Source organism: Salvelinus fontinalis, chromosome 2, assembly GCF_029448725.1.
Source record: "Salvelinus fontinalis isolate EN_2023a chromosome 2, ASM2944872v1, whole genome shotgun sequence".
NCBI lineage: Eukaryota > Metazoa > Chordata > Actinopteri > Salmoniformes > Salmonidae > Salvelinus > Salvelinus fontinalis.
The window spans coordinates 57,943,927-57,959,311 of NC_074666.1; the positions used below are offsets into that span (position 1 = coordinate 57,943,927).

At 42.9% G+C, this 15,385-nt stretch overlaps 1 protein-coding gene across 2 annotated transcripts in view; it reads left to right on the forward strand.

Moving 5' to 3' along the window:
• Window positions 1–3,920: 3,920 nt before the first annotated feature.
• LOC129822055 (rabankyrin-5-like) overlaps window positions 3,921–15,385 on the forward strand; it is a 42,741-nt gene continuing 31,276 nt past the window's right edge. Inside the window, exons 1-10 of one of the 2 annotated variants that reach the window (XR_008754442.1) lie at window positions 3,921–4,168; window positions 6,890–7,106; window positions 7,416–7,534; window positions 7,835–7,970; window positions 8,238–8,361; window positions 12,730–12,879; window positions 14,010–14,175; window positions 14,469–14,673; window positions 14,909–14,977; window positions 15,167–15,372. Coding sequence is in view for 1 of the 2 variants with exons in the window: in XM_055879930.1 (XP_055735905.1) it covers window positions 4,159–4,168; window positions 6,890–7,106; window positions 7,416–7,534; window positions 7,835–7,970; window positions 8,238–8,361; window positions 12,730–12,879; window positions 14,010–14,175; window positions 14,469–14,673; window positions 14,909–14,977; window positions 15,167–15,372 (1,402 nt within the window). In the remaining variant the exon portion in view is untranslated. The remainder of the gene's footprint in view (window positions 4,169–6,889; window positions 7,107–7,415; window positions 7,535–7,834; window positions 7,971–8,237; window positions 8,362–12,729; window positions 12,880–14,009; window positions 14,176–14,468; window positions 14,674–14,908; window positions 14,978–15,166; window positions 15,373–15,385) is intronic. The other variant, XM_055879930.1, reaches the window with a different exon arrangement.

Below are 15,385 nucleotides of genomic sequence, written 5' to 3' on the forward strand. Positions count from 1 at the left end.
CCCCCATTGATTTTGTTAGTCACTCTCACTCAGATATAATTTTTCATGGCATAAGTCAAAAAGTGTAGAATTGCAGGATATTAGCTGTACGTTTTTTATCTCTGTCCCATGACAACCCATTTTCCGTTTACTCCATTTCGTCCGCACTACTTGCTGTCATTTCCCCCGCCTTTGGGGGGGGTGCTTATGTGAAACATGGCATTTAAACTTTGAATACCGTTCTGTCAAACTGAACGAAGCACAGGCAAATGCAATCGATCAACGCGCTATGTGGCATTGATCAACCAATGGTGTGTTAGATACCACCCACACATATTTGTTTGACACCGCCTTATCATATTGGAGGAATAAATACATAAATAAATGAAGAGATAACATAAATGAATAAAATGAAAGAAAGTGGGATTAATTATTGAAATAGTTATTTATATATTTATGTGTGCATTCATCCATCCGTTTATCTTGTAATGAAACAGGCAGGGAGCAGGTCTCGAACCCTCGACCTTCTAGCCCGAGGTCCGGCGCGCTATCGACTGTGCCGCAAAAGCATGCTCGAGCAGCAGAGTCGATTTCCGCGCTTATAAACCCAGGGTCGTTACATTCTATTTATGTGTGCATTTATTCATTTATTTCTAATTACTGCAGATTTGGTTCTCCATACATTGCAATCTTGTTTAGCATTATCTAGTCCAAATATGGCATGATTCCACTATTTGTATCCGTCTACATCACTGTCAATTAGGAACTTTTATTTTGAAGGTGAACCCACAAACGCACACGAGTATGACAGCTGCCGGTTACCATAGCAACAGAGTAAACAAAAAATCTTCTACTTGTGTGAAAAAAAGTGAATGTTATATCCCCATAAACATGCATAAAAATGATTTACAGGCAACATAAATTACTAACCCAAAAATGTATTAGAAAACAATGATTTTTATTGTTAGACGTAACTCCGTAAACCTATAATGTTAGCCAGCTAACGAGCTAGTCAGTCCCATGTACGTGCTGAATAAATCACCCCGCAGGCTACGACCCCGCCCACAGCTGACCCCACCCTGTTCTATGTGCCGCAAGAAGGGGTACTCATGGAGAATGATTGATGCCTCTACTGGCAAAAAGGCCATATTAGCATTAGCAGCGCCATTGAGGGTTTCCACCATGTTAATGTAGTCAACTGGGTGGGACTTCAAACTTCATTGGCTGATCGCTCCTGTTGATCAGGAGGGATCAGCCAAATCGTGAAAAAGAAAATTGACTTCTTCAAAATGAATCTGCCCATGCTGTCACAGACACTATAATGGCAGAGATACAAAGATGAGTCCTCTATCTCCATGTGGGTACTTTACTTTTTAGGTCATTGGAAGGCTGTTGAGAGAGGGAATTTAGCTGTGTCGATGAGGTAAATGATGAACAGAGGGGAAAAGAGACCGCATGCGATGGCAGAGCGTGGAGGTCAATGAAAGTATTTTGAGCATGGCAGGAAAACAGAAAATTAAAAGATGGAAGAAGGTAACATCTACCACTACACCTGACGAGAGTGAGGATTGGTGGGAAGAGGAAGTCGAACGAAAGGAATCCTGCATGGCAGGAAAACATAAAAGCAAAAGGTGCAAACAAGCAACATCTACCACTAAACCTGACAAGCGTAAGGATGAATTACCTGGTGGCAGGTGCGGTGAAGACCGCCGAGATTGAGTCTCATCCTGATGATGACAACGATGATTCTGGCCAAGTGGGAGTGAGACTTTTGGAGAGAATGGATCCTTGCAGTCTGGAGGATCCATATGTGGTGTCAGGTACGATGGAGAAGAGGTTGGGGACTGTTGAGTTGGTGAAAGTAACTCGAAGTGAATTCGTGATTTTTTTTGTGGTTGTACCATCCAGAGGGAGTGGGCGATTCATACCAAGTGCATAGGGACAAGTCCTGTTACTTGCTTTGCTCTCCGGAGCAGGGCGCCGTTGAAAGGAGTGATAACTGGAATGGCATTACGTGTTGAGGAGCAATTGAAATGGAAGAATCCCGGTGTCTGTGACGTCCCCAGTTTGCTGCGACGTAAACCTGGTAGAGATCGTGGTGAAAAAGAGAAGACATTGTCTGTTTTGCTGATTTTTGTATGCAGTCTTTACCCGGCAAAGTTGAGTTAGTATGTGCCAGTTAAGTTAGGATGTGCCTTGAGAGCTTTTGTCCCAAACCCATTACAGTGTTTTAGGTGCCAAGCTTATGGTCATGTTGCAGCAGTTTGTAGAAGGGAGATTCATGCATGTGAGAAGTGTGCAGGAGGGCATGGGACAAATGATTGTGTAGTACCAGTGGAAGAGGTTGTGTGTGTTAACTGTATACAGTTTAAGTCGGGAAGTTTACATACACTTAGGTTGGAGTCATTAAAACTAGTTTTTCAACCACTCCACAAATGTCTTGTTAACAAACTCTAGTTTTCGCAAGTCGGTTAGGACATCTACTTTGTGCATGATACAAGTATTTTTTCCAACAATTGTTTACAGACAGATTATTTCGCTTATAATTCACTGTATGACAATTCCAGTGGGTCAGAAGTTTACATACACTAAGTTGACTGTGCCTTTAAACAGCTTGGAAAATTCCAGAAAAAATGTCATGGCTTTAGAAGCTTCTGGTAGGCTAAGTGAAATCATTGGAGTCAATTGGAGGTGTACCTGTGGATGTATTTTAAGGCATACCTTCAAACTCTTTGCTTGACATCATTGGAAAATCAAAAGAAATCAGCCAAGACCTCAGAAAATGAATTGTAGACCTCCACAAGTCATCTGTACAAACAATAGTACGCAAGTATAAACACCATGGGACCACACAGCTGTCATACTGCTCAAGAAGGAGACGCGTTCTGTCTCCTAGAGATGAATGTACTGTTGTGCGAAAAGTGCAAATCAATCCCAGAACAACAGCAAAGGACCTTGTGAAGATGCTGGAGGAAACAGGTGCAAAAGTATCTCTATCCACAGTAAAACGAGTCCTATATCGACATAACCTCAAAGGTCGCTCAGCAAGGAAGAAGCCACTGCTACAAAACTGCCATAAAAAGCCAGACTACGGTTTGCAACTGCACATACGGACAAAGATTGTACTTTTTGGAGAAATGTCCTCTGGTCTGATGAAACAAAAATAGAGCTGTTTGGCCATAATGACCATTGTTATGTTTGGAGGAAAAAGGGGGATGCTTGTAAGCTGAAGAACACCATCCCAACTGTGAAGCATGGGGGTGCTTTGCTGCAGGAGGGACTGGTGCACTTCACAAAATAGATGGCATCATGAGGTAGGAAAATGATGTGGATATATTGAAGCAACATCTTAAGACATCAGTCAAGAAGTTAAAGCTTGGTCGCAAATGGGTCTTCCAAATAGACAATGACCCCAAGCATACTTCCAAAGTTGTTGCAAAATGGCTTAAGGACAACAAAGTCAAGGTATTGGAGTGGTCATCACAAAGCCCTGTCCTCAAGCCTATAGAACATTTGTGGGCAGAACTGAAGAAGCATGTGTGAGCAACAAAGCCTACAACCTGACTCAGTTACACCAGCTGTCAGGAGGAATGGGCCAAAATTCACCCAACTTATTGTGGGAAGCTTGTGGAAGGCTACCCGAAACGTTTGACTCAAGTTAAGCAATTTAAAGGCAATGCTACCAAATACTAATTGAGTGTATGTAAACTTCTGACTCATTGGTAATGTGCTGAAATAAATTAAAGCTGAAATAAATAATTTCTCTACTATTACTCGGACATTTCACGTTCTTAATATAAAGTGGTGATCCTAACTGACCTAAAACAGGGAATTTTTACTTGGATTAAATGTCAAGAATTGTGAAAAACAGAGTTTAAATGTATTTGGCTAACGTGTATGTAAACTTCCGACTTCAACTGTAAATGGATGAATAGGGAGGAAGTAACCGGCCTCACAGTCCACTACAGTAGGTGGCGGTGTATGCAACTCACTGTTAATTTCTCCCAATATATATTTTATGAAGAAGATATTGAGCTAGAATTTACTCTCCCCTCCAACTTTCGGATCTTTAATATCCACCCGCACAGTATAGGTGGCGGAATTCACATATTCCTGTTGCAATCGCAATTATATCAAAGAAGAAGATAACGCTAGCAAACCAAAAGCAACAGAACAAACATGGCGGAAGGTATATGTATTTTACGCCCTTCTTTATTAGATAGCTAGATGCGGATTAAATGTATTACAGGAATAGTTGAATGACTATACGATATTTGATTTAATGGGGATTTGCACTGTTTAAAAAAAATAAACGACTGTCTATTTTTCTAGTGCATTTAGCGGCTAATTTAAATTTGCAGCTAGCTAGGGGTCGTAACTAGTTACTACAGCCACAAAGTCGTACACCCCGCCCATTTCTACAATGTATCTTCTTAACATGCTCTTTGAAATGTAACATTAACCACACTGTTAACCATAACCTTGAATTAAGTCCAAAAAGTTACGTTTATTTTTCATGATTTGTTACGATATAGCCAATTTTAACTTAGTGCCTGTGCTATCTAGTGGAAACCCTAGCTAGCTGGTAAGGTGTTGATGGTGTGGTTTGGGCGGAGATAGCATCTTGCCAGCAGTACTTGTGAAGATAGTAATTCGCGGGTGTTTGAACACAATTAACTGGATTGGTATATCTAAAGAAAGCCGAATTTTCTAACGCATAAGGCGAAGGGAAGTGATTATACACTTCTTACGTTAGTTTTTTGGTCGATATTGTAGTTAAAACTAACTGTACAACTCGACCCCCACAGAGTCAATTCATGTCGAGAATAACGTTCAAATGTAGCTAACGTTAGCTAGTTGGCTACTTAACTTGAGTTGCTCAATTTGGTGTTACATTATTGAACGCTTTTCTTTTTATTGTAGTTAGTGAGCTAAAAGTATAGCTGCCTAGATTGTTTGAGTTTTTGGGATAGATGGCAATTAATCTCGACTGAAGATAAATGTAACTCGATTCGGCAACAAATTTCCCCGATTTGACACAGCGCTGTCAGTAACGTTACAGTGAAAATGTTTTGAATAATGTGACTACCGCCAGTTGATTTATTTTTTTGCTCATTCAACTGTGTGGCAGCCTCCTCGAAGAGTGCATATACAGTATGCCTATAGTACATGCTAACTAACTACTCTGTGACAATTATAACGCTACACCAGCAGGTGTTTGTGTAGCTCTAGCACGTCGTGGAGTTGAGTAAACTCAGCTAAGTTAGTGTTTGTGCTGCCTAAAACTTGCATGGATTGATTGTAAGTCTTTCCCTTTTGTCATGCTAAGCCAGCCAATCATTTTTTACAAGCAAATGTTAGATTTCATAAGCGTGTCACTCACTTGTAGTCCCAAGTGATGCGTACAGTTGGATAAGGCTGTAGTTTTATTGTCCCTATAAAGTTTATTCTAATGATGCCCGTAAATGCTGAGTTGAAGGTAACAAGCTTAAAACATGCATCCTTTCTTTTCAAAATGAAATAAATATTATGAATGCAGTGTGACAGGTATGAGTGGCACTGGGGTAAAGCATGCATTTAGATTGTGGCTCTGAACAGTTTTTTTTGTTCAACAGCTCAGCCTATCTTACTTTTACATCAGTGAACCTTTCCTGTGGTCGTTGATCAGTTGGTACCGCCTTATCCATGACTATAGCCAGCAAGCTAGTGTTAGCCTTACACTCTGACCCAAGGGAGAGCAAAGTTATGTGCCGCCTCAGCATTCTGTCTCCACTTAAATTTAGGGAGAAAGGGGAAGGAAATGGGAGAGGGAAGTTAAGTGCAATTGTGGGCTGAGTGGGCTCAGACGTGTACTAAACCCTAATGTGAAACATCCATAGCCTATATCCAGACAGGAAGCTGCCTTGCAAAATACTAGGTCTTCTTTAAACAATACAACCTCAATTAGGGATACTTTGGCAAGAGAAAATAACCACGTATCCATCCAGTTTTTATGTGAGTAATATCATACCATATCAAATAAATCACAACCGCTATGATGGAAACAGGAAGTTTTGGTACAAGTTTTATAAATGCCGACAGATAATTTGTTCGTTTGACATGGTGGGATATATTTTTGTGTCTGTAAAATGTATTATGGGAGAAATGGTGATGGAAACTCCTTTATGCACAAATATTTATATAATAACCATCACATCGAATTATTGGGCTACAGATGAAATAAGTGATGATGAACTTCACATGGTGGCGAAAGTGCACGGTATTAACTTGATGCTTTTTTCAAATAAATGTTGAGGGTCTTATCCTGGTAACTTGATGATCGACGCTTGACTGCCGTTTGACAAATACAAATATTCTCCATAATTTCATTATGTCGGCTAACCTACCTGTGGAGTCTACCCACACTGTATCTGCAAGCTGTTAGCTGGAGCGCACATGCCAGTACCAGAGTATGCACACTGCTATTTAACGCAACAGTTTGTGACAACTATCGGTAGAGTTAAAAAATGTGATGGAAACCCTTTCAACATTAGATTTTTATTCAGTACATGAACACTTAAGCGAAAAAGTACATTTTGTGTACACTATGTCATCACACACTGATTTTTATCCTCAACAAGTCAGTTTGTTGGAAACATACCACTTGTGGGAAAATGTACATATTTTCTTTATGCAGATTTAGAATATTCTCATGAAAATCTGTTGCCAATTGGATGGAAACCTAGCTAATGAGTGTTTTTTTTTAATGTGCTGTTTGGTTGTACAACAATTCATATTTGTCTTAATTTCCTTAACTGGTTATTAAACAACACAAAGCATTGTGAGACAGAATGTGTTCAATACAACCTTGCTTTTAAGTAGCTTTCTTATTCTCCTCCCCTCCTTTATCTCTTTACTCTCTCTGTGACAGAGGAGGTGGCCAAGCTGCAGAAGCACCTAGCCCTGCTGAGGCAGGAGTATGTGAAAATGCAGCAGAAGCTGGCTGACACAGAGAGGCGCTGTGCCGTGCTGGCTGCTCGGGCCTCTGTCCAGGGCTCCACCAAGGCCTCCGTAGCCGGGTCAGAAGACACCTTCATCAGCCGCCTGCTGGAGATCGTGGCCGAGCTCTACCAGCAGGACCAGTACAGGTGAGGGGAGGTGTGTCTTGGGGCATGTAGTTTGTGATGTATGCAGTGACATACTGCCATGGTAACACCCGGTAAGAGGACCTGCGTTTATCAATGCTCCTTTGTTTTCTTGAGGTGGAAAGCCAAAAACAAGAAAATAATTGCACATGATGATATCATTGTTCAAAATCTCATCGATTATACCAAGCCGGTTTTAGATTTTCTGATTCACAGCTATCTTCAGAAATCCCGAGAAATGATGCAATACTTAAGCTAGCTATGAACATATATTCTTTAGCACTTATGTTGTGGTTGTTTTCACGTTTGTAGTGATCTGAAGGTGATGGTTGGAGAGACGACGCTCAACGCTCACAAGTTTGTCCTGGCTGCTCGCAGTGATGCCTGGAGCCTGGCTAACCTGGCCTCAACCTCCAAACTGGACCTGTCTGGTGAGCTACCCTCACTGCTGTCACACTCACGTCACTATAACCCAGAATGTAATCTCAGTAAACCCAGTAGTAAAATCTCGCATTCATTTGGGTTGCTATGCCATGAACTTGCTGCGCAAAAACGAAGTCTCCACCCTCGAGTCCATTGTGTTCACAGTTTTGGGAAAATGCACCACAAACTGTTGCTTCCAACAACTGCATTAAAAGCAGTTCATTCATAGTGTAGCTTTAGTTCAGTGACGTTATCTTTCATTCCACTCTGGGTAGTTAACACCGTTTCTCCCATGCTGGGTGTTCCAGATGCCAAGCCGGAGGTTGCCATGGCGATGTTGCGCTGGGCCTACACAGACGATCTGGAGCTCAGTGAGAACGATGCCTTCCTCATCGACCTGATGAAGCTGGCCAACCGCTTCCAGCTGCAGCTGCTCCGAGAGAGGTAGGCAGGGGTTGAAAGATTGGCTGTGTTTGAGAGCATTAATTCTGCTTAGTCACTGATCTGTTACCGACTGTCATCTCATTCACACGTGCACACACTCTGGGGGTTGGAAGTTGTTCTAAAGCCAAATGGTGTTACTGGTGGTTTACTGCCTAAGGGCACATGTGCTCTTTGTGTTTTTCCTTCTAGGGCAGCTATAAATGCATTGTCCAATATTTCCAATTGACATCAGTGTTCTCAAACATTGCTTTTGTTCTCTTGGAACAGGTGTGAGAAAGGGGTGATGTCATCTGTGAATGTGAGGAACTGTATCCGGTTCTACCAGACTGCTGAGGAGCTGGACGCCATAACACTCATGAACTACTGTGGAGAGATTATCGCCAGCCACTGGGTGAGTCTCCACTGTCCAACTGACTGTTAAATGTTCAACTGACTATCCAACTGGACAAGACTGTCTCCGGGTTCATTGGAAAGTCAGTCCTGGGATTGAAGGGGCTTGAATCAATACACAATCCATTTAATCTCTCAGATGATGTCCCGAATTGCTCGGCCTGATCATGCATCACTATACTGTGATCTCAATTTACAGTGCTATTGATTATTCTCTAGCTCCCACCTGGATGATCTGTTACATACTTAACTCTCCTTAACCTCATCTAAAACTCTGTTTCAAAACACCTTTAAAGGGAAGATTGCAGGATTAGGCTGCTGTTAAACATTCTAATTTGTTTAATCCTTCAAAATAAAAGTCCCAATGTGACATATCACCTGACAATTGTATTTTGGGAAAAACTTCTATTTTATGTGAATTTGACCGAAGTCACGTCGGAAAATAGTTTGGAAAAGTGACGTAAAGAGGAGCAATACACAAGCAGGATTGACGCAAACCACTGTCCACATAAGACGGTGAAGAACGAGTCCTATTGTTTTTGCAAAAATAAATATTAATGTGTCATCTGACCATATCCTCTAATTTCATTATTCTGTATCGGGGGGAAAAAATCTTACACAGCGCGCAGGCTTTTAGCATAGACCCTTTCCCACCCCTGTTGGCTTACCCCCTACTACAGGGGTGTCAAACTCATTCCACGGAGGGCCTAGTGTCTGCAGGTTTTTGGTTTTTCCTTTCAATAAAGCCCTAGACAACCAGGTGTGGGGAGTTCCTAACTAATTAGTGATGTTAATTCATCAATCAAGTACAAGGGAGGAGCGAAAACCCGCAGACACTCGGCCCCCCGTGGAATGAGTTTGACACCTGTGCCCTACTAGCTAATAACCACTAGCAGCCTGGAAACACATCACTTATTAGCAGTTCAGCACATCAGTGTTTATTGTACTGTTACAGAAAATCAAGATAAACTTTTACCATCATAGTAGACAAATTAATTGTCTATAGCTAATTGTCTGTAGTTGGCCGATGGTAGGTATATCTAGCCACATGCCAAACTGAGTGCTACTACTAGCAGTAGTAAATCCAGGGATAATTACTGACACAAACATTGCCTTCCATGATATCCTGCATGTTATATCGGCCAATAATGACCAGGCAGTTCAGCAAAAGTTAAGACATGAACAATGACATTGATCCGATTGGTATTTGACCATTATTTTCTGCAAAACGTGCAATATTCTGATGTAGCTAGCTTTCTATCAGCAAACACCATGCTGGATCCGTGTTAGTGGGCCAGTTAATTTTGCATGATCAAATGCCAAGTCCTTTTTTATCATCTAGTAGTAACATGACAACTCTTTGGGCACTTCAGTACCTACTTAACCGATTCAGCTCCATCACTGAAGCCACCCCGTGGTGCTGTAACACCATTGGTGTCAGTGGACTTGGAGCCTACAGCTTCATGGGGAATCCACTCTTCCACTATTGGAAGCCGTCATAATCGTTTGAGGCCAAACATTTATATATATTTTTTCTCTCCACGATTTCGTGGTATCCAATTGGTAGTTAGTCTTGTCCCATCGCTGAAACTCCCGTACGGACTTGGGAAAGGCGAAGGTCGAGAGCCGGGCGTCATCCGAAACACGACCCTCGTCAAGCCGCACTGCTTCTTGACACAATATCCGCTTAACCCGGAAGCCAGCCGCATCATTGTGTCGGAGGAAAAACCATACAACTGGCGACCGTGTCAGCGTGCATGCGCCTGGCCCGCCACAGGGGTCGCAAGAGCGCAATGGGACATCCTGGCCGGCCCAACCCTCCACTAACTCGGACGACGCTGGGCCAATTGTGCGCCGCCTCATGGGTCTCCCGGTCGCGGCCGGCTGCGACACAGCCTGGAATCTAACCAGGTTCTGTAGTAACACAGGAGGCCCTGTGAGCCCCAACTATGACTAAATGGCCAGGGATTCCCATGACCCAGTCTGCCTGAAGTGGTACAACATTCTAATCGCATTTCGACCAAACATGCATGGCGGTGAACAGTGTACTGCCGCCACCACCAGGCCTTTCTTCTCTTGACGTCAAAGCTGCAATGTACAGTTGTGGCCAAAAGGTTTGAATGACACAAATATTAATTTTCACTAAGTCTGCTGCCTCAGTTTGTATGATGGCAATTTGCATCTACTCCAGAATGTTATGAAGAGTGAACAGATGAATTGCAATTAATTGCAAAGTCCCTCTTTGCCATGCAAATGAACTGAATCCCCCAAAAACATATCCACTGCATTTCAGCCCTGCCACAAAAGGACCAGCTGACATCATGTCAGTGATTCTGTCGTTAACACAGGTGTGAGTGTTGATGAGGACAAGGCTGGAGATTACTCTGTCATGCTGATTGAGTTCGAATACAGACTGGAAGCTTCAAAAGGAGGGTGGTGCTTGGAATCATTGTTCTTCCTCTGTCAATCATGGTTACCTGCAATTAAACACGTGCAGTCATCATTGCTTTGCACAAAAAGGGCTTCACAGGCAAGGATATTGCTGCCAGTAAGATTGCACCTAAATCAACCATTTATCGGCTCATCAAGAACGTCAAGGAGAGCGGTTCAATTGTTGTGAAGAAAGCTTCAGGGCGCCCAAGAAAGTCCAACAAGCGCCAGGACCGTCTCCTAAAGTTGATTCAGCTGCGGGATCGGGGCACCACCAGTACAGAGCTTGCTCAGGAATGGCAGCAGGCAGGTGTGAGTGCATCTGCACGCACAGTGAGGCGAAGACTTTTGGAGGATGGCCTGGTGTCAAGAAGGGCAGCAAAGAAGCCACTTCTCACCAGGAAAAACACAAGGGACAGACTGATATTCTGCAAAAGGTACAGGAATTGGACTGCTGAGGATTGGGGTAAAGTCATTTTCTCTGAATCCCCTTTCCGAATGTTTGGGGCATCCTGTTAAAAACATGCACATGTGTGTCCTGCTGGAGGTCATTTTGCAGGGCTCTGGCAGTGCACCTCCTTGCACAAAGGCGGAGGTAGCGGTCCTGCTGCTGGGTTGTTGCCCTCCTACGGCCTCCTCCACATCTCCTGATGTACTGGCCTGTCTCCTGGTAGCGCCTCCATGCTCTGGACACTACGCTGACATACACAGCAAACCTTTTTGCCACAGCTCGCATTGATGTGCCATCCTGGATGAACTGCACTACCTGAGCCACTTGTGTGGGTTGTAGACTCCGTCTCATGCTACCACTAGAGTGAAAGCACCGCCAGCATTCAAAAGTGACCAAAACATCAGCCAGGAAGCATAGGAACTGAGAAGTGGTCTGTGGTCACCACCTGCAGAACCATTCCTTTATTGGGGGTGTCTTGCTAATTGCATATAATTTCCACCTTTTGTCTATTCCATTTGCACAACAGCATGTGAAATTTATTGTCAATCAGTGTTGCTTCCTAAGTGGACAGTTTGATTTCACAGAAGTGTGATTGACTTGGAGTTACATTGTGTTATTTAAGTGTTCCCTTTATTTTTTTGAGCAGTGTATATATATATATTATATATATATATATATATATTTTTTTTTTACAATTTTCGGCATGTTAAATTGCTGTCAGTGTCAACTTAAATGACTGAAACCAGGATAGGCAGTATGTAGAAAAGATAATGGATCAATATGTTTGTAAATAATATCATATTTGAGCACTAATAATCACCAAAATAAACTAGACAGTCAGGGAGAATCTAAAATTCCATGGGCCATGGATTTTGTTGTTGTGTTTTTAAGTCACTCCGATAGCATAAGAACACGGCATAAGCAATGGCAAAATGTCGCATTACAGGAAATTAGCTTTGAAACTGCAATTTCTTCTCTCAGCCCCATGACAAAATGTGTAGAACTGCTTTAAAACTGTACTTTTCTCTGCCCATGGCAAAATGTGTAGAACAGAACATTTGCTTTTAAACAGCAACATTTTGTCTAAAAGGACAGATTCAAAAAAAATGTTTGTCCACACCAGCTGCTGAATAAAATTGTAGGGGAAACACTGCAACTGGTCATCTGTACTGTCTCCTTGTGTCCAGTCTGTGGGGTGTATCCCATGTATTTTAAGTCCTGAGCCCATACCTGAGTTATATCTCTGCGTGTCAAGGAGCCCACCGTCTTATCACCTCATTAATCCCGTGCTCAGCGGCCAGATCCCTGTGATTCTCAAGTTTTTGTAAATGACTAGAACAGAGGAAATTACTTTTCATCTTTCTTCAGCTGACTGACTCCTGTAAGGAGTATGGGAATGTCTGTTCTAGTAATGATATTTCTAGGACCCAGATGACAGAGCTCTTTTCATATATATTTTTTAATAAACTCCTATCTTTGTCTCAACAGGATGACCTGAGGAAAGAGGACTTCAGCACTATGAGTGCTCCGCTGCTCTTCAAGATGATCAAGTCTAAAACAAATTTCCCTCTTCACAAAGCCATCAAAGTTGAGAGGGAAGACGTGGTCTTCCTCTACCTCATTGAGATGGACTCGCAGGTGAGATAGCTTCACAGGTTTTCCTCTGAGAAGTAATTTCACTGAAGACCAATATGCTGTCATCTCAGCTGGAGCTGGAGCAGGGCCTGTATTAGGGCTGGGCGATATCGCCTAAAAATCATACCCCGCCCTGCAATTCAAAGGTCAATACACTTTATTTCAAACAGGTAGGGATATTCTAATGAATTTAGGCCTTGTAAGAAATACATCTAGGCTAAATATAAGCCTTGCGCAACCATAAGACCCACTAATAATGACATTATTTTATCAAAATAGTTTAACAGTTTAACTTTTTTTTTTCAATAGTCACTGATCTGGCTTTCAAGTCTGTCTATGAAAATGCCCTTTTTGTATTTTTTTTAACAGAACCATGCATAATGCACATTCACTAATAATGACCATAAACAATCTCTCAAGCACAAGCCCACATGCTAGTCAGTAGCCAGCTAATCTTTATATTTAAAGTTTAGCCAACTTGGATCTATTTGCTTGCTAATAAGGTAGAATAATTTAATCGTTATACACCCTCCTGTCTGTCTCCAACCTCCAACTGTTAGAACAACAGCCTGTTCACTTTGTTTACGATGTTGAAATCAAGTGCCCTATCTGGATAAGAAGATAAGCATTTCTCTAGTTGCTATGTCAATTCCTTATATAAATACATTTTATGCTGATAGCAATGTGTGACAAACTGAGCGTCATTTTCCACAATCATCAATAGTCCCGTTTTAGTAGGGTCTGCTCTGTGCTACATTTTGGAAGTTGAGACAAAAAAGGGTAAGGGAATCAACCGAATTTCTGTTGGACCAAATATCAAATGCAAATAGCGTGTTGAAACTGCTTGTTGTCAGAGAGAAATAAGTAATATTTTGTCGTTGTCGAGTGGCAGGGGGAGGAGCTTAGTGTCTGTGTAAGTGGGAAGGAGTGAAGAAGAGACAAAAATGGAAAAAAATATAAAAGCCTTGATTCTTGCGTTACAGAAATTTGGAACATGGCGCTTAAAGATGAATTGGGTATATCAGGAGTCTGTTGGAGTGCTGATAAAGGATCAGTTTACAGACAAGTGTTGAGAAGCCAACTATAACTTTTTTTCCTTCTTTATATACATCTTGTATTCTCCACATCTGCAGTTGCCTGGGAAGCTGAATGAACTGGACAACAATGGCGACTTGGCCCTGGACCTGGCTCTGTCTCGTAAACTGGAGAGTATCGCCACCACGCTGGTCAACAACAAAGCAGACGTGGACATGGTGGACCAGAGTGGCTGGAGCCTGCTTCACAAAGCCATCCAAAGAGGTAGGGGGTGCTGCACATTCTCTCTACAGTACGTACTATATGGCTTCAGGCACATTTCATTATCCACAACAACACAGCCCTCCCTATGTAAGCTCAATGCTGGGCTAGAGATGAACCGTGTTGAATATTAAGGGTTAACACACACCCCATTGTGCGTCCTAATTCTCCACACGTCTCCTGATGTGCGCACTACTACAGCACCTGCACACAGCCAGTCATGGAATGGAGAAGTGTGGAGAATGGAGAGACAGATCATGATTCCCCTGGCCCCTTCTCTCCCTCCGCCCCCGCAGGTGATGAGTTTGCCTCCACCTTCCTGATCCGCCACTTGGCCCAGGTGAACGCGGCCACGGTCGGGGCGGTAGAGACCCCCCTGCACCTGGTGTGTTCCTTTAGCCCCAAGAAGCACTCTGGGGAGGTGATGAGTGGCATGGCCCGCATCGCAGAGGCCCTGCTCAAGACAGGGGCCAACCCCAACATGCAGAACAGCAAGGGAAGGTGGGTAATACTATATGGCAATCCCTCTGATCCATCGAGCCCATCTGGTGTGATATAGCAACAGTCTATTCAAATGAGAGTTGATGTTTCGACTGATTGTTCTGACTTCAAATCAGCATCTGAACTTTATAGAGAAAATCTGCCACTGCTTCCAATACTTTAATCTGTTTGTGTTACATGACGTATTTTTGTCATGATCCCTATACTGTGACTTTATACGTTTTTTGTTTCCCAGAACTCCTCTACAAGAAGCGGTGGTGTCGGGGAATGAGCTTGTGTTCAACCAGCTCCTACAGTGTAAACAGTGAGTTAAAACAGAAAACCATTTACTAAACCAATGACCTGGGTCCTACTCCCCATTGACCTTATTGAAAACAGCCTGAGGAGTAGCCTCTATTTCCTGGTGTAATACTGTCATCTTTCCACTCGTCCCCCCCCCCCCTCTTTCCTCTGCTCTTTCCTCCTCACTTCCCTCCTGTGCCTCTCTCCCGAGGCTGGACCTGGAGCTGAAGGACCATGAGGGGAGCACAGCTCTGTGGCTGGCCCTGCAGTACATCACCGTGTCCTCTGACGCCAACGTTAACCCCTTTGAGGACGATGCTCCGGTGGTGGAGAATGGAACACTGTTTGATGAAAACAGCTTTGCTGCCCAGCTCATCCGGAGAGGCAGTAACCCAGATGCACCAGACACAGCCACAGGTAAAATGTCTGA